The 22,832-nt window shown below is 40.0% G+C and overlaps 2 protein-coding genes across 3 annotated transcripts in view; both read left to right on the top strand.

Annotated features, from left to right (window-relative positions):
• The first annotated feature begins 398 nt into the window (after positions 1-398).
• cep55l (centrosomal protein 55 like) overlaps positions 399-22,832 on the top strand; it is a 23,039-nt gene continuing 605 nt past the window's right edge. The window contains exons 1-11 of one of the 2 annotated variants that reach the window (XM_061966733.2): positions 399-520; positions 2,461-2,680; positions 2,776-2,883; positions 8,123-8,278; positions 15,812-15,865; positions 15,944-16,186; positions 16,832-17,025; positions 17,105-17,228; positions 17,326-17,397; positions 22,058-22,183; positions 22,255-22,832. The exon at positions 22,255-22,832 is cut by the window's right edge and continues 605 nt beyond it. In XM_061966733.2, the coding sequence (XP_061822717.1) occupies positions 2,492-2,680; positions 2,776-2,883; positions 8,123-8,278; positions 15,812-15,865; positions 15,944-16,186; positions 16,832-17,025; positions 17,105-17,228; positions 17,326-17,397; positions 22,058-22,183; positions 22,255-22,458 (1,470 nt within the window). In that variant the 5' untranslated portion in view covers positions 399-520; positions 2,461-2,491 and the 3' untranslated portion in view covers positions 22,459-22,832. Of the gene's footprint in view, positions 521-2,460; positions 2,681-2,775; positions 2,884-8,122; positions 8,279-15,811; positions 15,866-15,943; positions 16,187-16,831; positions 17,026-17,104; positions 17,229-17,325; positions 17,398-22,057; positions 22,184-22,251 lie in introns of both variants that reach the window. The other variant, XM_061966731.2, reaches the window with a different exon arrangement.
• On the top strand, positions 9,695-12,760 carry LOC133610454 (E3 SUMO-protein ligase ZBED1-like). The gene is made up of 2 exons (XM_061966730.2): positions 9,695-10,417; positions 10,916-12,760. The coding sequence occupies exons 1-2, from the start codon at positions 9,915-9,917 to the stop codon at positions 12,561-12,563; spliced, it is 2,151 nt and encodes a 716-aa protein (XP_061822714.2). The 5' UTR covers positions 9,695-9,914; the 3' UTR covers positions 12,564-12,760.

Genomic DNA, 22,832 nt, shown 5'->3' with positions numbered 1-22,832 from the left:
ATTACTGAGAATATAATGTATGTGCATTGTGGTGACATTTGGCAGTGTTTACTACATTATTGTGCGGCATGGAGTATGTGTTTCCGACATGAAATATTAATCTGACTGAGGTGTTTGTAAAGAAATGTTGCAAAAAAGGGGATCTATCCAGAATAACCAGAATATCAAGCGGAGGCGTGTGTGCCCTTCATTCACTGTCAGGGGCAGCCCGGTGCTACTCACCAACAACGGAGTTTAGGGGGAAAAAATACGTCATTTGCAATGCGTCGATATAAAACATACAACCTACTACTTTGAGTCAGTTATGTCGCAATAATGTCAATTAAAATTTCAAACTGTTTGTGTTTCACCGCCTCAATTTTGCTGAAGCGTTGTCACCGTAAAAGGAAACGAACGCGCCCCTTGCGGAAGTGACGTCACGGCGCTGTAATTCAAACTGCAGGAAGCGAAAAGCAAGGGAACGGTCTTCCTTCCTGACACAACAAAAGATTAATTTGACGTCAAAGCGTCGATTCTGTTCGTAAGTAAGCTTTTTTTTTTTTAAAGACCATAAGCTTTAATAGTTTTTATTTTGAAGAATGAACAGCCTGCCGAGCATGTTTGTGTTTTGTTACGTTAACTTGCGATGAATGACAGGTGTATCATGTATGCCCTGTTTGGGTGTACGTCCATAACGTTCTAATTTAGCTAGCTATTTTTACATGTGTACGTACAAAACTAGATTATTGTTCTTAAATGAGTGATTGAGTACATTGTTAAATTATTGTTCCCAAGATGAAGAGATTGGTAGTGTATGTGGCCTTATCTCAGAGGTGACATGTCATCAGCATTGATTGATTGATTGAGACTTTTATTATTAGATTGCACAGTTCAGTACATATTCCGTACAATTGACCACCAAATGGTAACACCCGAATACGTTTTTCAACTTGTTTAAGTCGGGGTCCACGTAATCAATTCATGGTAAAGCATGCGAATTAATTGTTCCTGTTTGCGGATGACTCGGCCCTGCTGGTATCAGACAAGGACAAGTCACAGGTGCTCAGTGCTGAACTCTGTAGAACTTGCACCTGGCTCGCTGACAATAAACTATCCATACGGAATCCATCCTATTTGGGTCCCAAATCAACCTTAAGAAAGTCAGTGACTTCACTATAAAAGTGGGTGACATTGTTATCACCAGGAAGGATGAGGTCACCTACCTAGGTTCCATTCTTGAGGCTAATCTTTCCTGTGATAAAATGGCAACCAAGGTAATCAAAAAGGTCAACCAACGAACGAGATTTCTCTACAGAATCTCCTCTCTGGTCAACAAAAGCACCATGAGGATTCTAGCGGGAACTCTCGTTCAACCCTTTTTCGATTACGCTTGCACCTCCAAAACCCTCAAATCTAGACTCCAAACATCCCAGAACAAGTTAGTCAGGTTACTTCTAGACCTCCACCCCAGATCACACCTCACTCCTACCCACTTCTCCAAAGTGGGCTGGCTCAAGGTGGAGGACAGAGTAAAACAACTTGCACTGAGCCTAGTCTATAAAATCCGCTACACCTCCCTGATACCAAAGTACATGTCAAACTACTTCCTTAACGTAAATGACCGCCATAACCACAACACCAGGGGGAGCTCCACTAACCACGTTAAACCCAGATTCCGATCTAACAAAGGTCTTAACTCATTCTCCTTCTATGCCACATCCATATGGAATGCGCTCCCAACAGGTGTAAAAGAAAGGGCATCTCTATCCTCCTTCAAAACCGCAATAAAAGTACACCTCCAGGCAACTTCAACCCTTGACTAACACCCTCCCCCCTCCGGATTGTAAATAATCAAATGCTTTCTGATCTCTCTCTCTATGTCCACTAAATGCAGTGTCATTACCGTCGATGATGACACTTTTTAATTCAAACGTTCCGATTTTGTCATATTTTGCTTTTTATTGTGTTGCTCATATTTAGAATAAAACACCAAAAAAGATGTTTAGGCAAATAAAAAATATATATGAGAGGCTCCAGCACCCCCCGCGACCCCGAAAGGGACAAGCAGTAGAAAATGAATGGATGGATGGATGTTTATCAACACACTTATTTTGTGAAAATTTAACAATCCCATTAACAGAATATAAATCCAACAATACAGGACAATTTAACATTTTTGAGGAAAATATAGTCAATAGGACAAATAACGAACCAAAGCAAAAACTAGCAATGGCTCATTTGAAAAATTAACATGACATTTTTTATATAATTTTGAGCGAGACAAAAACAGATATTTTTGCAAATAAACAAAAATAAACAAAACCTTCAAAAATAAGTGAAAAATATCAACCACACCACACTAGTATTGATCTGATACCAAATACCAATGCTACCCTGGTATTGATAATATTGATATTGCGATTTATTCGCCCAACTCTAGCTTGCCTGTATAAAGACTAAATTAAATGTTTCCCTTTATAGCGCTCCAACCCTCACAACCAAGAAAGCCACAATGACATCCAAAGGTGCAAAAGACACCTTGGTGGCCAAACTAGGCTTCAAATCCAGCAGCTCAGCCTCTAAAGCCGAGGCGGAGGTGGAGAAGGTGAGGCGGGAGAATGCTCATCTCAGGAAGAAGATTGACGAACTGGCCAAACGACACATAAGACCGCCTGACTCGGACAAAAGCAAGCTGCTGGAAGTGAGTGGGGAACATGTCTTAGCTATCAGTGTGTGTGACATGTTCCACTATTTTAACCTTATCTCTTTAATTGTTTTAATTATTTATTTTTTTAGAGAATTGTTTCCCTGGAGACGCTTCGAGTGAGGAACAATCAACAGTTGCTGGTCAGAGAGCAAGAGCTGGAAGCTGTGAGGCAGCAGCTGACGGCTAAAGGCGGCGAGGCATGTATACGATGAAAACATGCAGAACTGTCCAATTCCGCTTTTATATAAAGTTGTCAAACGATTGAAACGTCATCCTTTAGGACGTCCATGCCATCATCAGCTTTAATGAGCACTTTAATGTAATTTATATCTAATTCTGAGAAAGATCTATGCAGACTGACAAATTGTTTTCAACAAATATAATACCCCATTTTGTATATGGCAGGTCAGCTGCTGCTCTTTGAATTGTGATATGTACTTACCGTATTTTCCGGACTATAAGGCGCACTTAAAATCCTTTTTTTCCCCTCAAAACTCGACAGTGCGCCTTATAGCTCGGTGCGCCTAATGTACGGGATAATTCTGGTTTTGCTTACCGACCTTGAAGCTATTTTATTTGGTACATGGTGTAATGATAAGTGTGACCAGTAGATGGCAGTCAAACATAAAAGATACATGTAGACTGAACTATGATGGCACTCACACACAACAGATACGTGTAGATTGCATTTTATATGTTCCATTGAAAATATAGAACATTGCACACGGCCCTCAAAAACCTATCAAAATGTTTTAGTACGACTTTGGTAAGCTATTAAGCCGCACCGCTTGGTGGATTGTACTGTGCTTCAACATACGAGTCTTATTATGGTGTGTGAATAAGGTAAGACATATTATCTGGTGTTTTGTTTCGCTATGTTATGCAAAATCAACTTGTCTTACCTTCTGGTACCTGCTGATGTGTATTTGGGATCTGCATAAGTCCTGAAAAATTGTGCGCGTCCGCCTTTGTAATCCGTGCCACACCGTAGTCGATAAGCTTCTTCTTTTTCTCTATCTTCTTGTTATGGGACATTCATCCTCCGCTGTTGCCATTTCTAATATAAAGTAGTGTAAAGTTCTTACTTATATCTGTCAGTAAACTCGCCAGGAAAGCGCTAAAACATACCGGTGTAGTGAGTGTACATTATTCACCCAAGGAACTTTAGTTATTAGAGAGTTCCGGTCGGACGTTTTTTCACGGGACACATTTCCGGCGTTGTTTTTGTTTCCGGATGAGGAGATGCTGCTCCGTTATTGATTTAAGTAAAGTCTGAATGTCATTAAAACAGTTAGCTCCATCTTTTGACACTTTTTCCACGCCAGTCCTTGCACGCTACACCGCTACAACAAAGATGACGGGGAGAAGACGCTGTCGAAGGTGAGCCACGTAAATAAGACCGCCCACAAAACGGCGCATCCTGAAGCGACTGTCAGAAAGTGACTTGAAGATGATCTGTAAAACATAATCCCTGCAACATTTTGACCAAAGAACCATTACATGTTATGTAGACCACAAGGAAGTGTTTTCAATTTAGAAAATAATAATATGACCCCTTTAATGTGCCCTATAATCCGGTGCACCTTATATATGAAAAAAGATCGAAAACAGACCATTCATCGGCAGTGCACCTTATAATACGGTGCGCCTTATGGTCCGGAAAATACGGTATTTAAAATGTTACCTTATTTTCTCATTATAACATGACATTTCTCTCAAAAATTACTTTTCTGCTAATATGACAGCTATTTTCTTAATATTACGACTTTTTCCACATAAACGTTAACCTCCTAACATGCTAACTTTTTCCGTAATATTACAATTTTCTCGACATAAACAACTTTATCCTCCTAACATGCTAACTTTTTTTGTAACCTTGCAACTTTCTCAACGTAAACAACTTTATTCTCCTAACACTAATTTCCATTCATCCATCAATTTTCTACCGCTTGTCCCTCTCGGGGTTGCGGGGGTGCTGGAGCCTATCCCAACTGCACTCAGGTGGTTGGCGGGGTACACCCTGGACAAGTCGCCACCTCATCGCAGGGCCAACATAGATAGACAACATTCACACTCACATTCACACACTACGGCCAGTATAGTAACACACTAACTGATCTCTTAATATTACAACTTTCTTTCAAAAGCATGACTTAGCCTCCAAACATTGATTATTTTCAAAAATACATAAATAGAATAGATTAGAATAGAATGCCTTTTTATTTTCACTATACAAAGGTACAATGAGATTAAAAGCAACTCCAGTATCAGTGCGACCGTCTACAAAATATGCAAAACATAGGAAGAAAAGAAAAAGAAAAATAGTGCAAAAGGAGGTAAGGTGCACAGTCCAGTTCTGAGAACGATTTATGTTCAATGTGTTGTTTACAGGAAATGGATTTTACTGAGTGTACACAGAACCGCACAGGTAAGAAAGAAGTAGAAAAACAATAAAGAATAGCGCGCCGTCATCTTGGATCAATAGTTATGTTCCCTTAATATTACATCTTATATCCGTGACATTTTTCTAAAAAACAAAATGCAACTTTATTTCCTTGGCATTACAACTTTTATTCTTGTAATACCACAACTTTAGTCACATTTGAACACACATTAAATAAGACATTTTTCTAAAAAAAAAAAAAACAACGTTTTCGAAACAATGACTCTTCATGGACTCCAAGTCCGAGTCCATGGTTCTCGCCCGGAAAAGGGTGGAGTGCCATTTCCGGGTTGGGGAGGAGATCTTGCCCCAAGTGGAGGAGTTCAAGTACCTCGGAGTCTTGTTCACGAGTGAGGGAAGAGTGGATCGTGAGATCGACAGGCGGATCGGTGCGGCGTCTTCAGTAATGCGGACGCTGTATCGATCCGTTGTGGTGAAGAAGGAGCTGAGCCGGAAGGCAAAGCTCTCAATTTACCGGTCGATCTACGTTCCCATCCTCACCTATGGTCATGAGCTTTGGGTTATGACCGAAAGGACAAGATCACGGGTACAAGCGGCCGAAATGAGTTTCCTCCGCCGGGTGGCGGGGCTCTCCCTTAGAGATAGGGTGAGAAGCTCTGTCATCCGGGGGGAGCTCAAAGTAAAGCCGCTGCTCCTCCACTTCGAGAGGAGCCAGATGAGGTGGTTCGGGCATCTGGTCAGGATGCCACCCGATTGCCTCCCTCGGGAGGTGTTTAGGGCACGTCCGACCGGTAGGAGGCCACGAGGAAGACCCAGGACACGTTGGGAAGACTATGTCTCCCGGCTGGCCTGGGAACGCCTCGGGATCCCCCGGGAGGAGCTGGACGAAGTGGCTGGGGAGAGGGAAGTCTGGGCTTCCCTGCTTAGGCTGCTGCCCCCGCGACCCGACCTCGGATAAGCGGAAGAAGATGGATGGATGGATGGATGGACTCTTAATGTTACTAATTTATCCTCTTAATGATACAACTTTTATTCTTGCAATATTATTTATATTTACAGTATATTTCCGTAAATGAAGATTGTATTTTCCAAAATACAGTATTCTCATAAATAAAAAAAATTATTCTCGGAATGTTGCGATGTATTTTCTCAAATATCTGACTTTATTCGACTACTTTTTTTTTCCTCAAGAATGCAATATTTATTTCGTAAAATTCAGAATTAAAAAGATATTTGTGTTTTTCTATGGCAACTTTTTCGTTGTAGTATTCCTAACATAATATTTATAACAAAAGTTCTAACACAGCAATTTTATTCTCACTTAATAGTCATGTGAAGACATTTTTCTTAAAAATACGATTGCCACCTAACTTCACGACTTTCGTCTTGTCTTGGTACATGGTGACTATTTTTATCGTAACAGTCTTATTGTAATATTTATAGTTTTGTGTCAACCACGAAGCCATTTCATGGAGATATGAAGAAGTTTTTCCTAAAAATACAATGTTGACACAATATTGCAACTTTTTCTTGTACCATTTAATCTCATTATACTTTCTGAAAATGCAATGTTTTGTCAACTTCATTCGCAGAAAGTTGCAAATTTTATGTTGACTTTTCTCCACAAAGACATTTTTTTTTGCGCAAAAATGTTACCAAAGAAAATTATTGTAAAAAATATTACAACTTTTACTTTGTAATGTTTTTTTAAATTGTTTGTCGAATTTTTAGACTTTAATTCTTGTAATGTTATATTAGTTGTGTTTTGTTCATTTAGCTTTCTTTTCCATAACATACAGCTGCTATCAAATAGATCTGTAAAGATACAGTTAGAATTAAAATCAGATTAATTTGATTAGAAAAAAGCTTTGCTTTATATTCTTGTTGCTTCGATTACTCGTTTGAATATAGCTAATAAAAATTTATAAAATCCAGATTGAAGTGGTGTGCCCGGAACTTTAATAAGAGTTCACATGAAAACCGTGGTGTGTGGGTGCTCTGATCAGTGTGGTGGCCAACAACAGCAAGTTTTTATTTTTATTTTTATCAATGCATACATGTTAAAATTGCAATTTCAATGTTGACGACGTGCATTTATTAGGAAAAAAGAATGAAGGTTATGGCAGGCACACAAATCGTTTTTTATTTAAACTACTTTCCCTAAAATATGCATAGAGGCAATAAAGGGTTGTATTTGCTTACTCGATTAATCTGGAAAACCAATAAATAGTTTAATCGATTACTAGAATAATCAATAGCTGCAGCCCTAAGCACAGTGCAATGTCTTGCAAAGTTATTTAGTGTTTTATATTTATTTATTTATGATTAGAAAAACTTCTGCACAGCTGTAATGTCACCATCGAAGTGGGACCTGGTGCCCGTCGATTAGAACCGGAAGACTAAAGCCACAATATAGTGAGATTGTTTTTGTTATAACTCTTCTTTCTTTCCCTATGGGAACCATTTTGAACCGAAACATGTAATGTATGCCCGCAAGTGACATCAGCAGCACTGACTGTCACATAAACTGATGTCATTCTACTACAACACAATCCGACTTTTGGTGACCTTTGCTTCCTCCGTGAACACATTTCCAGTCATAATATGCCCAATGCACAGACTATATGAAAACGGGTGATGCGATCTGAAACTACTACTATCATAAAACCACTGTTATTGCCAGGTAGACGGGAATAACTTTATTGGAGCGCACATGAAAGTGGTGATGTGTGGGTGCAGTGATCTGTGGCGGTGAACAGCGAAGAGTTTATTTGTATCTTTATGAATGCACTGTGCAATTTCAATGTTGATGATGTGCATTTATTCAAAACAAAAATGAAGGTTATGGCAAGCGGAACATTTTTTGTTTATTTCCACTATTTCCGTAAAATATGCATTGAGGCTTTAAAGTGTTTTATTTGATTACTCGATTAATCGAACCAACTAATCAATTAAGAAAATGATTGATGGTTTTTATTATATTAAATAAGGACCATCATATACTTGCTGACCTTTTAATGGTTTTGTTTTAGGTGGTGGCGGCGCTGCAGTCCCAGCTGGACCAGCGGCGGAAGGATGCGGAGCAGAGAGATGTGCAGTTCCAGAATCTGTCGCAGGAGACGCAGAACCTGAAAAACAAGCTCGCCACCGTTTCTGCACGCTGCCAGACACTGGAGACACAAGCTGGGGTACGTCAATCCATCATATTATAGCCCCTTTTAACACCCCCTGGACCCTTTTTACAGTTCTGTTTGTGTATGTATATTCAGCCGTTCACTACTACACCTAATATGTAACCCCCTTCATTAGTTGTTTCACTGATTATAACAGTTTTCATGTGCAGTTATAGCTCCAGCCACTAGGTGGAACTGTTTGACCTAGGCTGGCTTTGAAGTAATAGTGTTTGTAATAATAAATAAAGGAGGAGCACAAATCCTTTTCTTATTAAATATCAGATTTGAATAAAATGCTTAGATTTTCCTTGCTGTTTATATATTGAAATTCCTACAAACACTTATTATGACCCACTTCCTAGTTATGTCCCCCACCTTTCAGGTTTGCTGCATTTGCATAACCATAATCTCACTCACCGACCCTACACCCTTTCCCCTTGTGTCCTTCCTGGATACACGAAAGCTACTAGTTGGCTTAGCATTTGTGGGGATGTATATATATATATATGTATGTATGTGTGTGTGCGTGTGTGTGTGTATGTGCGTGCGTCTTTAAATCCACCTGAGAGGGTGAAAGTTGACAAGCTCACCATGCTTGTCTGCAAGGCCGGGAGATCTCACGCAGCCTTAGCGCACAGATGATCATTTAGATGCTGCCTGTTGTGACAGTGCCGTGAAGGGTTTGCACTGGGGCTCAGACATCGGGTGGTATCGGACATGTGTAATTATTGCGCTAGAGGGATGAGGGAGAGAGGGCTGTCCAGAAAGCGCATGCCCTGGGGGTCGTAAAAGTGTATAAAATCTACACTTAGCCTTAATACAAAGAAGCATCTGACAGGGTTTGAAGCTGTTAGAAGAGAGTCGTGGTTTGTGTAGGAACTGTAGGGAGCCTCTAAATTAAAACTTAGAAGTTCAGATAAGTCCGATAAGAAGCCTTTGCAATGTTTTTCACTTCAGGGTTTCCTCTAGATTAATTAGTATTAACACATTTTTTATATTGTTTTGCTCCATTTTCGTAATTGTTGCTGCTTATTGTACAATGTGCTTTGTTGGGAATTTTTCAGATGTCTGGAGACTTTTAGAGAGGTTTTCACAAGCCACAAATTTAGCATCTTTTTCTGGTGTTATTATAGACTATACTCGTGTTTAGAGAGTATTTCTGTGATGAGGCAAGCTGCAGCGAGCATGACGTCGCACTTGCTTCACGTTGTTGCTCCAGTTGGACACTGTCTCTCCTTCAAAGCCGCAACTGCCTCTTGATATTTGCACTTTTTGTAGATCTCTGTCCGCGGGTATTTCTGGGATGTATTACAGTTATGTCCACATCGCAGACATGCTGACTCCACTGCAGACTGTCTTGTGCGCATTGCTTACATCAGTGGTCCCCAACCACTGGGTTGGTACCGGTCCGTAGATCGATTGGTACCGGGCCGAACAAGAAATAAAAAATAAATAAATTTTATTTATTTTTTATTAAATCAACATAAAAAACACTTACAATTAGTGCACCAATCCAAAAAAAACCTCTCTCCCTCATTCACACTCATTCGCACAAAAGGGTTGTTTCTTTCTGTTATTAATATTTCTGGTTCCTACATTATATATCAATATAGATCAATACAGTCTGCAGGGATACAGGCCGTAAGCACACATGTTTGTATTTTATTATGCTTTTTTAAGCCAGTGGTTGAGGACCACTGGCTTACATCATCACAACATCCTGTTCCGGCAGCACTCATACGGTTGTCAGTCTTTTTTCGGCCGATTTTTTTGTACATCACTAGTCAATAGTGCGCTAATAATAGGCTATACATATATCCATTCTAAGGCTGAAACGACGCGTCGACGTAGTCGACGTCATCGGTTACGTAAATACGTCGACGTCATTTTTGTGCGTCGGCGCGTCGCATATTTACGTCACACCACTGTCATGGCGGAGCGCAGAGCAAACGATGCGAGCGAGGGGAAAAAAACACGCCAAAAGTCGTCAAAAGTGTGGGAGTATTTTAATAAACGGCCTAATAATGTTGTTTTATGCACACTGTGTCGAGCGGAAATGGCGTATCACAGCAGCACAACGGCTATGAACGAGCATCTAAAAAGAAAACATCCGACAGCGTTCTTCCCATCACCATCAACGAGTCAATCATCCGCGTGAGTATACGTTGTCATCATTACAAAAAAACATGAATGTGTCATTTGTATCTGCGTTGTAAATTCATAAACTAAAGCACCGTTTCGCTCTGAGAGGCGCGTTTGGCGTGCCTGTTCAGTGTTTACAAAGACGCGCTCCTCTTTAACGCTAACGTTAATAAGTTGTACAAATACCTTTTACAACATTAACAGTTACATATACTATCTTTAACGCTAACGTTAATAAGTTGTGCAAATACCTTTTACAACATTAACAGTTACATATACTATCTTTAACGCTAACGTTAATAAGTTGTGCAAATACCTTTTACAACATTAACAGTTACATATACTATGTACAAACGAACAATTAACTTCACTTTAATCATACTATCATTGTTGTGTTATTAAACCAATTTAACAAGATAATGTGTGTAGTTTAATTAACCTTTTGTATTAAAGTAAGCTGTATTTGGGTATATTTAAAATGAAAATTAATTGTTGTCTCTTATGTTGCAGCAAACGACAAAGCAGTGTCCAGGATTTTTTTCCAAAGAGGCATGGGACTGAATGCACACCCCAAGTGGCCGCTGACCTGACTGATGGTGTCCTGGAAATGATGGTCATAGACATGAGGCCATTAAATATGGTAGAAGGGGAAGGGTTTCAAAAAATGATCAAACGGTTTCACTCTGGCTACACACTACCATCAAGAACCCACTTCACTAAGCTTATGGAGCAAAAATACACAAAGAAAATGAATGAAGTCAAAGCAATCCTGAAAAATGTGAAAGGAAAACTGACACTCACAACTGATGCATGGACAAGTATGGCCACTGAAGCTTACCTTGGTGTCACCATTCACTTTGTTAATGATGAGTGGGAGCTTACCTCAATTAACTTGACAACAATGCCCCTCAATGAAAAGCACACTGCAGAAAACATTGCCTCTTGGATTGAGGATGTTGTCAATAAGTTTGAAATAAACATAAAACTAGTACAAGTCATTGTACATGACAATGCTGCAAATGTTGCAGCTTTAAGAGTTCTTGAGGAAAGACATGGTGTTTCATCCCTCAGATGTGTTGGCCATACTCTACAGCTTGTAGTTAACCATGCTCTAAAGGACAACCACATCAGCAGAGCTTTAGGAGCAGCAAGAAGTTTGGTCGAGCACTTCAGAAAAAGTGAGCTATCCAGTACAAAACTAAAGGTTAAGCAAAAACAAATGGGTTCTCCAGACCACAGCCTCATACAAGATGTGTCTGTGAGATGGAACAGTTCCTTTTACATGATTAGTCGCCTGCTTGAGCAGAGGTGGCCAATAACAGCAACTCTGTCAGATCCGGAGGTCACTCAAAGAGGGAAGCATTTTCTGGATCTTAAGGCTGACCAGTGGAGCTTGCTTGAAGAACTTGAACAAGTTCTGAAACCTTTTGAATGTGCAACTGTGTACCTGAGTGGAGAATCTTATGTAACAGTTTCCGCTGTCCCTCTGCTGGTCAAAGGGCTTCGGAAGGCTACACAAACTGCTTTTGAAAATGCATCAATCAAGTGTTTCCAGGTCACTGCTGCACGTGAGATAACATCCAGGTGGGAAGCCGAGACCACATTCAAAGATGATGGACCAAATGTGTGCATATTAGCAGCTGCACTTGACCCACGATTCAGGAAGCTGAAATTCCTGACTGCAGATGAGTGTTTAAAAGTTCAATACAAGCTGCATGCAATAGTTCTGGAGGAGAAAAGAAGGGAAAAGGAGACACACGCTCAACAGGGCACAGCAATGCAAGTGGAAAGACCAGATGCTGACAGGCGGCCTGTATCTTTACTAGACACACTTCTTGGCTCAGATTCAGATGAACTCAGCAACAATGAGGAAGACAACAATGACAGTAATGATGCTGAAATGGTCAGAAACGAGTTAGTGTCTTATTTTGGAGAATCCCCCATTTCCAAGGATGAAAACCCATTAAAATGGTGGAAAGAACATCAGGCAAGGTTTCCAAATCTGGCAATGCTGGCTCGGTCTTACCTCTCAGTTCCAGCCACATCGACCCCTTCTGAGCACCTATTTTCAGCTGCTGGGAATATTGTAAACAAGAAAAGAACCAGCCTCACCCCAGAGCATGTAGACATGCTAACCTTTCTTCATTACAACTGTTAGTCACTCACTGGAATGAGTAGAATTGGTTATAGTGTACTGTGTTGGACTGGATGTTTATTTTGCACATTTTAAAAGCAATACTTAATGTTTACAGTGCTACAGAATATTTAGATTGGCACAAATGTTTACAGTGTTACAGAATGTTTTGCCATGTTTTCAATGTTGACTGAGTGGCCATACTTTTTTTTTGGGGAAATAAAAGCCATGCCTTTTGAAAAAACTGGCCTAAATTTATTTTTTTCATCTTAATTTTAAATAAAAAAAATAATCGGTAAAAGGAAAAATAATCTATAGATTAATCGAAAAAATAATCTATAGATTAACCGATTAATCGAAAAAATAATCTATAGATTAATCGATAGAAAAATAATCGTTAGCTGCAGCCCTAATCCATTCATACTACAACAACCGTGCTGGTGGTAATGTTTTATTATTGTGTGATTTTGATTTGATGTTTATTGTTCACATGATTGCGAACGTATCGCCCGTGCCCGAAAGGGGTTTGACGGAGAACGAGGAAGTGGTGTTGTTTGCCTGGGGAAGCACGGAGACAGACGTGTGTGTACAGGAGGGAATACTGTTGGAATCGGGTCGGTCGTTAGCAAAAAGGCAATAAAAGTTAGAAATAGCGTCGGACTTTGTGTGAATTCTTCTGGAGTCTACAATAAATTATATTACATTAATTTGTTTTCACGTAAAAACCCGTATTTTTGACGTGTGAAGGCTATAATTTTTCTGTGGCAGTGCGCCAAAACCAGTTACATTAAGGTGAACTCCTAGTTATCTTTGGCCCTATTCTTGTGTTTATACCCTGTGTGCTAACCCACAGAGAAAAACTTGCGAATGCTTAGATAAATAAATAAAAAGAGAAAAGAGGCTGTTAAACTCATCTTCATTTTGCAACAATGATTTGGATTTGGAGTGCATGAGAAAGTGTCTCTGACCACACAGTTGTTTATTAAAAAGTATGTTGAACAACACAGCAACAGAACCAATGTTGTAATAGCAGTAAGGGGCAAACTGATCAGCGTTGTAAACAACAGTACGAAAGTGTAATATGTCACACCAACAGCTGAGTCGTATTTTAAAGCGCATGCATAGATAGATAAAGGTGCTAGATACTATATACAGTCCCTCGTTTATTGCGGTTAACGAGTACCGGACAAACAAATTTACATGAAGTAGGATTATTCATAAATTTAATATTTTCATAGTTTGAGTATAAATAATGTTTTCAATCTTCTAAATAGGTTTTTGTAACACTATTGGAGCCCTCTAAAAATGAAAAAAAAAACAACATATACATTTTATACTCCTTTCACCCAATATAACATCCTTTAGTGTGTTCCACTGTAGATTACAGTCTTTCACCCTTAGCCTTGAGGATCCTCCAAGTGTCATTGCTATACCCGTCACCTGGCCACTATCTGGAAATAGTTTGTCACATCCTGGGTAATTCCTCCGAGTTACAACTGGGCCTCAATGTGCTGAAATCACCGGCGTGTGTTCTTTTGCAAAAACTTGGTTAATAGTGGCAGCTACAATTGTTAGCTTTGTTACTTGTCAGCATTAAATAATTTTTAGTTTGTGTGTCCTGCTTTGTCATTCCACATAGTTCATCCCCACTTCACCCAGACAGCTGACAATAGCTGATAACAGTCTTAGTTTACCGAATGTCTGATGCTACGTGTGATATTGTCCTTTGACATCGCCTGAGTCAAAGTCTCACCAATGTGGATATGTATTATAGATGGGTTAGGAGTTAAAGATGAAGTCCATCAAGAAGTTGTTCAACTCGAGGTTGTTGCAGTGCAGATAATGCCAAGATTAGCCGCCCGATGTTGTTAGCATGGTTCATCTTGAACCCGAAAACGAAGGTCCCGCTTGGTGAATATCTTTATCATTGCCACAATATAATAATAGAACATGAGACGAATATTGTACTGTAACCCTTGTAATGCATAAATAAAACCTAATTTAACACCTAATTTAGGCAAACACATGTCGAATATAATTGTTTTTAAATCTGCAATGTAGTAAGCTGTGTTATATGAAGTGCAATTTTAGCAAAAACAACTATTATATTTAACCCTTGTGTAATGTTCATATTATATCACGCTTTTATGTTAAAATACTGAACAGATGTTTATTGGGATAAGGTAAACATCTGTTCAGTATTTTAACATAAAAGTGTTTGATTGTGAGGCATTAAAAGCCACAAAATGCAACGGGTCCATCAGACCCACAAACGCTGGCTGAGTAACAACAAAATGAACGTTGCACGGAAAATTTCTCTGCCAGTTTCTGCATCCCACAGGGATTCTTTTTTGTGTTTCTGCACCTGCGGTTCCCACACAAGGTTGCAACATTGTTTGTCAACATTGTCTGCTCTCATTGTCTCGCACATTTGACCCTCTGATGTTCTGTGTAGTCCTCCTCCTGTCGAGGCCTGCTGTGTGTGTGTGTGTGTTGGGGGGGGGTACACAGAACATCAATTTCCACACTCCCCGGACATCTTATATGTAATAGAAATGTGTAGGGGGGGGTGTATGGTGTGTGATCATTAAATATGTATTCTGATGTATCTGATATATGTTCCTCACAGAAAATGAGCCAAAGTCAGTTTGAAAAATTAATTAATTGTATCATTTTTCTTTAAAAAAAAAAATACAATAAAAATAAAAAATCAGGAGGGTGCCTACAGCCACAGCTGTTTAGTGCCACACACCTGGCTCAAATGGAAAAATGATTTATGTCGCTAGTAGAGGTGGGAATCTTTGGCCACCTCACGACTCGATTACAATTACGATTCAGGAGCTACAGTTCGATTAAAAATAGATTATTGATGTATCTCTAATTTATGTATATTGATGCCATTTTACATTTCTTTTCGTTTCACTAAATAAGCGTTTATCACTTGCAACTTTTAAAAACAGTGCATTTGTATTAAGAAATTCCCATCACATTTATTAAATTCATGAAAATGTGTAGAAAACTGGGACGTAATTGCCTTATGATAAGGGAGCTGGTCGGAGCTCTTGGGTAGGTGGCTCGCTGCAAATTTTAAAACTGTCTGAATTATTTTGTTTACAATAAATACATCGATTATTGACGTTTACTAATCAATGTTATAATCATCCATGGCCGGATTGCGATGCATTTAAAAGTCTATTATTTCCCCCACCTCTAGTCGCTAGTAATAATAATGGTGGTTTTCTATGGTTGACTTTCTGTTATTGTGTGATTAGAACGGACAGGCGCCCCCTGCAGACCTGGTGGTGGTACAAGACCAGCTGAGAGATGTGAGTACGATCACCCTCAATCCGGCTTATCACATGATATCAATCATTAGGAAGTTCTGAAGCGTCTCCTCCACTCAGGCGCTGGAGAAGAACCAGCAGTGGCTGCTGTACGACCAGCAGCGAGAGGCCTTCGTCCAGTCCGTCTTGGCCCGCACGCACGAGCTAGAGCAGCATCTCAACCGGGCCAAGCAGCAGGACACGCCCACACAGGAGGTGGCGGCCGACAGCTCGCAGAAGGAAGCGCAGCTCATGAAGGAAGTGGAGAAGCAAAGAGATCAGATAGAGAGAACACAGCAGGAGCTCCAAACCCAGAAGGAGCAGGTACATCCATCATTGTGTTACGGATCCAAAAAATAGTAAAAGTGGATATGAGAATATAACGTTTTAAATTGGATTAATCAAGCTACATTTACATTGGTACCGAATGTGGATCAGATCTGGACTGAATTTCATGTCTTTTCTATGGCTGTTGACACACATGGTTTCAAGGTTAATTACATTTTAAAAAAGGTTTGAATTATTGTTGATTTAATATATATGATTTAGTAAAAATTAATGTATAATTATTTTTGATTTATGTAATTTATTAAAAATAAAAATGATTGTTTTGGGGTTGTTTTTTTTAAACATTTTGAAAATACCTGAAATAAAATACAACTAATAAGTGAATACAAACAAAGCCATGTGCAGAAAACCGTGGATTCTAATTTCAATGAATAATCCTTATTTATAATATTTACCAAATCAATTACTGTTTTGTTTTTTACAATCACAAAAAAATAAAACATATCTTCTCATAAAGTGGTATTAAAAACATTGTAACACTAATTGTTGCACGAAAACGTTTCATAAAACAGAGGGAATCATTTGCTTATTTAACAGTTTGTGTTGCACTTAAAATAATCTTGTGAGTATTTTTCTATAATTTATAACGACAAAAAAACAATTAACCTAATGCCTGTGCAGAACGTCCGGAGTCAGGGTGATCTGCACCATCAGTGCGAGCAGGTCGCCAGGTTGCAGGAGGAGATGTCGGTGCTGCAGCGGCGCTTGGACGACAAATGTGACGAGCTGGCGTGCCTGCAGAGGAAGTGCAAGGAGCGCAGCAAAGAGCTGGAAGAGACCAGGATGCAGCTGCAGACAGAGCGCCACAGTAACAGGTGCTTGCTGCACACTTCGTCAAGCTCTGTGAAAGAAGTTGACCCCTACTGTCTCCATTTTTTTACGTCTACTATACAGACATGCTGCGTCTGAGGAGAGGCAGGTGTCCTCGGAGCGAGTGGACAGAATGAGGGTCGAGCTGGAGAGCGTGGACTTAAGACTGGAGGAGGAGAGGAAGAGATCGGCTGAACTTCTGCTTCAAGTGACCTCTCCGCCTTGTTTAGCACCAGTCAACACGCACATCATAAGTGATCGTACACGGTTATGTTAAATTGAAATGGGCTGACTTGACTTTACAGGTCAACGTGCTGCAGAAATCTCTCCTGAACCAAAGCGAAGAGCAGAGGAGGATTGCAGCACTGGAGCAGCAGGTGACGCCCCAACTAACCAAGACTTAAATGTCGACTGCACTCAATCACTAAGACGCGACATGCTTTATGAACAGGCAACACGCACATCTTGGAGCGTCTGCAATATGAACAAAACAATTAATATCCTAATATCCTTTTATGTTTCAATAACGATATAAATCACAATTTATAAATATACACACATGAATGTCAATATGGCTGATATTTTCTCATTTTATTTATAAATCACCTATTTTATATATAAAAAGGACAGACTGTCAGGTTCAAACACTGATGACATCTATTAAACAGACGAGAAGCAAGGAATCATGCAGAGACAGAGTAAAATTTTGCTCAATTGAGGAGAGACGTGTTTTGGGCTGTACTCTAGTTACAGATCCAAACTACGTTCTAAAAGTCCAGCCCACATGCTTCCTCTATTTGTTTGGGAGGTCCCTGGTTACATCACTGAGGGAAGGGGGTTATCTCGACAGCTCCAGTTAGACACAATATATGATCATACATAAATGGTAAATGGGTTATACTTGTATAGCGCTTTTCTACCTTCAGGGTCCTCAAAGCGCTTTGACACTATTTCCACATTCACCCATTCACACACTGATGGCGGGAGCTGCCATGCAAGGCCCTAACCACGACACATCAGGAGCAGGGGTGAAGTGTCTTGCTCAAGAACACAACGGACGTGACGAAGTTGGTAAAAGGTGGGGATCGAACCAGGAACCCTCAGGTTGCTGGCACGGCCACTCTCCCAACTGCGCCACGCCGTCCCCAAATGTGCTGACAGTCGTGATATCGCCTTGTCTCTGCTCTGTCTTCGTCACGGTACTCGATGTTCGGCTTTGGCAGTCAGCAGTCCGATTCTGGAAACAAACACTGATACGAGACTGGCTTGCAATCTTTTGGATTGCCAGCTTTGCACAGACAAAGAAAAATACAATTTCAGCACAATTGATAATAACCATAGCAATAATACAAAAAGTACCAAGCACAGAGCTCACATGCACAGTCATTATTTTTTATGCCGTGTGTTCAGCGACACTATTGCTCTTGGGTAGAAAGTGTGCTTAAATCTGTTTGTACGGCGTGGCTTGGTTGGGAGAGCAGCCGTGCCAGCTCCCGCAACACCTGAGGGTTCCTGGTTTGATCCCCAGCTTCCGGCTTCCGCCATCCTCGTCACGTCCGTTGTGTCCTTGAGCAAGACACTTCAGCCTTGCTCTCTGATGAGTCGCGGTTAGGGCTTTGCAAGGTAGATCCCACCATCAGTGTGTGAATGGGTGAATGCGGAAATAGCGCTTTGAGTACCTTGAAGGTAGAAAAGCGCTATACAGTTGTAACCCATTTACTGACAGTTTAACAGGACAAACCTTGTCAATTGGTATGAAACCATGCGTAAATCACAAAAAATATTATTAAGGCTTAGGTCAGGCTGATTACAAAAATAATTGATCAAATATGATGCAAAAGATGGGACTCTTAAAAACTGACGAAAATAAATGTACTCACAATTATGCAGTGCTAAAACAAATTCCACCTAAATTAATCCATCCATCCATCCATCCATCTTCTTCCGCTTATCCGAGGTCGGGTCGCGGGGGCAGCAGCCTAAGCAGGGAAGCCCAGACTTTCCTCTCCCTAGCCAAAATTAATGATAAATAATAATTTATATGTTTCTTAAATGAACTGTCAATAAAATTCAAGTGCAAATGAAAATACAGCTTCACCACTTTAGTCATAATTTTTGCACTTGAATTTCCCTGACTTCTTCTATTTGCTGCAGAGGCGTATATACCGGTATAGAGAATATGGCCAACTAAACAACCGCCGCCATGTGTGCGTCGTGCCCAGATGCATGCAACAGCTGTCATTTAAATAAACCAAAATAATATGTCTGTATATAGTTCCAAACTAGGAGTGTAACAATTGATCGATACATTGATTTATATTCTAAATTTCAAGTATATCGATCTGTGCTCAGCAAGTTTGCCTTCCAAGAGAAAGGTATCGATCCAGAATCGTTTTAAAAGGGAATCGATTGATTTTTTAAGTACCGTATTTTTCGGACTATAAGTCGCAGTTTTTTTCATAGTTTGGCCGGGCTGTTAATTCAACCTTAAGTGTTGGTTGCACTTTATTCAAACAAGACGTGAATGCATTGGCCATAAATTGTTGTTTATTGGCTTTTTTTTGTATCCACAATTTGTTGATTAAGTAATTCCCTTACAAAATATAACAGGAATATAGGAAACTTCACCTGCAGTGTCCAGTATCCACTATTTATTTCACAGTCACACTGCTTGATTTGTTTTGCTAGAAAGTTACTGAATCGATTTCAACTCACTGAATCGTTTTGGATCGTATTGTTATAAAAAAAAATTATATTGTGTCTGAATCGTACCTGCAACCACAAATATTGAATCAAATCTTTGTTAAAATGAATTGTTACACCCCTATTAAATATATACAGTATATAATGTATATACACATATATATACACATGTATATATCAAAATATAAATACTCTCACTCCTAAACGTAAAATAAAACATGCTTTTATTTCGTGAAAGTATAATTTTGCAGCCGTATTTGACACAATACTACTCCATTTCTGCAGTTTTAGGGACCAGTAGGCAATGTAACGCGCACACGACGGCGCAATAAGCATAAAGAAATACACAGAACAACCAAAAAAAAAAATGTATTCACTAGATTTTGTCAAAATCTTCATTAGCTTTAGACCAACAATCACAGAGAAATTGGGACTTTTGTGTGAAGTATGTCAACTGTGGGGGCTGCCTCCAATGTATTTGTAATCACTTTATCATGTATCACTCATTATGTCATTTTCTAAGTGAAAACCCTTTCAGGTGACTAGCTTCAAGAGGTGGTCACCTGAAAGGGTTTTCACTTCACAGGTGTGCTTAAGCTTATCAAGAGAATGCCAAGAGTGTATGAAAAAGTAATCAGAGCAAAGAGTGGCCCTTTTAAAGAAACTAGAATATAAAACATTCATCCTTTCTACCGCTTATCCCTTTCGGGGTCGCGGGCAGTGTTGAAGCCTATCTCAGCTGCTTTTGGGCGGAAGGCGGGGTACACCCTGGACAAGTCGCCACCTCATCATAGGGCCAACACAGATAGACAGACAACATTCACACTCACATTCACACACTAGGGACCATTTAGTGTTGCCAATCAACCTATCCCCAGGTGCATGTCTTTAGAGGTGGGAGGAAGCCAGAGTACGCGGAGGGAACCCACGCAGTCACGGGGAGAACATGCAAACGTATTGTGAGACAGACGCACTAACCCCTCTTCCACCGCGCTGCCCGAATATAAAACACGTTTTCAATTATTTCACCTTTTTTTGTCAAATACATAACTCCACATTCATAGTTTTGATGCCTTCAGTGACAACCTACAATGTAAATAGTCATGAAAATAAAGAAAACGCATTGAATGAGAAAGTGTGTCCAAACTTTTGGCCTGTATTGTATATACTGTAATATCGTAACGCACTAATATGGCTTGCGCTTTTTTCCTCATGAAAAAACCTAACTTAGCAAACTCTCTTAAGAAGAAGTCGGCAACTGTTGGTTTGGTTTGAATAAATCTCCAGATCGAAGTATAAGAATATTCAGATTTACAAACCCTGTTTCCATATGAGTTGGGAAATTGTGTTAGATGTAAATATAAACGGAATACAATGATTTGCAAATCATTTTCAACCCATATTCAGTTGAATATGCTACAAAGACAACATATTTGATGTTCAAACTGATAAACATTTTTTTTTTTTGCAAATAATCATTAACTTTAGAATTTGATGCCAGCAACACGTGACAAAGAAGTTGGGAAAGTTGGCAATAAATACTGATAAAGTTGAGGAATGCTCATCAAACATTTATTTGGAACATCCCACAGGTGAACAGGCAAATTGGGAACAGGTGGGTGCCATGATTGGGTATAAAAGTAGATTCCATAAAATGCTCAGTCTTTCACAAACAAGGATGGGGCGAGGGTCACCACTTTGTCAACAAATGCGTGAGCAAATTGTTGAACAGTTTAAGAAAACCCTTTCTCAACCAGCTATTGCAAGGAATTTCGTGATTTCACCATCTACGGTCCGTAATATCATCAAAGGGTTCAGAGAATCTTGAGAAATCACTGCACGTAAGCAGCTAAGCCCGTGACCTTCGATCCCTCAGGCTGTACTGCATCAACAAGCGACTTCAGTGTGTAAAGGATATCACCACATGGGCTCAGGAACACTTCAGAAACCCACTGTCAGTAACTACAGTTGGTCGCTACATCTGTAAGTGCAAGTTAAAACTCTCCTATGCAAGGCGAAAACCGTTTATCAACAACACCCAGAAACACCGTCGGCTTCGCTGGGCCGAAGCTCATCTAAGATGGACTGATACAAAGTGGAAAAGTGTTCTATGGTCTGACGAGTCCACCTTTCAAATTGTTTTTGTGCATTCAATTGAATATGGGTTGAAAATGATTTGCAAATCATTGTATTCCGTTTATATTTACATCCAACACAATTTCCCGACTCATATGGAAACGGGGTTTGTAGTATTGTATCAGTACATTTACTTTAAGTGTGAAATGTCCACTGTGAAAATGTATGATGTCTTGTGGTTCCTACCGCCCCGCACAGATCCAACTCTCGGCAAAAGACTTTGAGAACGAGAAGTTGGACCGTCAGAGCGTCCAACACCAGCTTCACAAGGTCCTCAAGGAGCTCCGCAAGGCCCGTGAGCAGATCGCCAAGCTGGAGTCTTCGGTATGTACCATTTTTACGTCCTAGAAAAGATGTAAAATGTTGACATCTGACTTCCGTGTTCTTTTTAGAAGCAGCCTAACAGCCGCTTCTCGGAGCCCAGCTCTTACAGCAAGCTGGAGCGGCTGGCCATTGACGACCCGCGCTCGCCCACGTCGCCCTCCAAATCCGGCGGCCTCCTGGACGAGAGCTTCCTGGAGTGTCCTAATTGCCGCGTCCACTACCCCACCAGCCGCCACCGCGAGCTGCTGGCTCACATCGACTTCTGCTTGGCCTGAGCGCCCTCAGCCTGCAGCACGTAATCATGAAACACACGCTTTCTTTTTAAATATCATTTTTACCAGGCAGGCTTATCATGAGAAGGTAACAATTAAGATATCATTTATCAGGTTAGAAGGGCAACTTTGGTCTGTGAAGTCCAAATGATGGTATTTAAATGCCAAAGATTGACTATACTTGAGTTTCTGCTTTGTTTTGTTTTTCATAAGGTGCTTGTTTTTGTCATATTTATTTTTGGGTTGGTTTTTCAGTGAGCTTCCATCTTTTTAGGGCAACTTTAATCAGTATTTGCTCTTTTTATAGGTAAAGGTATTATTTGTTTATTTGAACTTTCTTTGATGGTCTTGGCTCAAAGTTATTGGTTTTTTTTTTA

Source organism: Nerophis lumbriciformis, linkage group LG11 (assembly GCF_033978685.3).
Source record: "Nerophis lumbriciformis linkage group LG11, RoL_Nlum_v2.1, whole genome shotgun sequence".
NCBI lineage: Eukaryota > Metazoa > Chordata > Actinopteri > Syngnathiformes > Syngnathidae > Nerophis > Nerophis lumbriciformis.
This window is presented reverse-complemented; position numbering and strand designations above follow the sequence as displayed.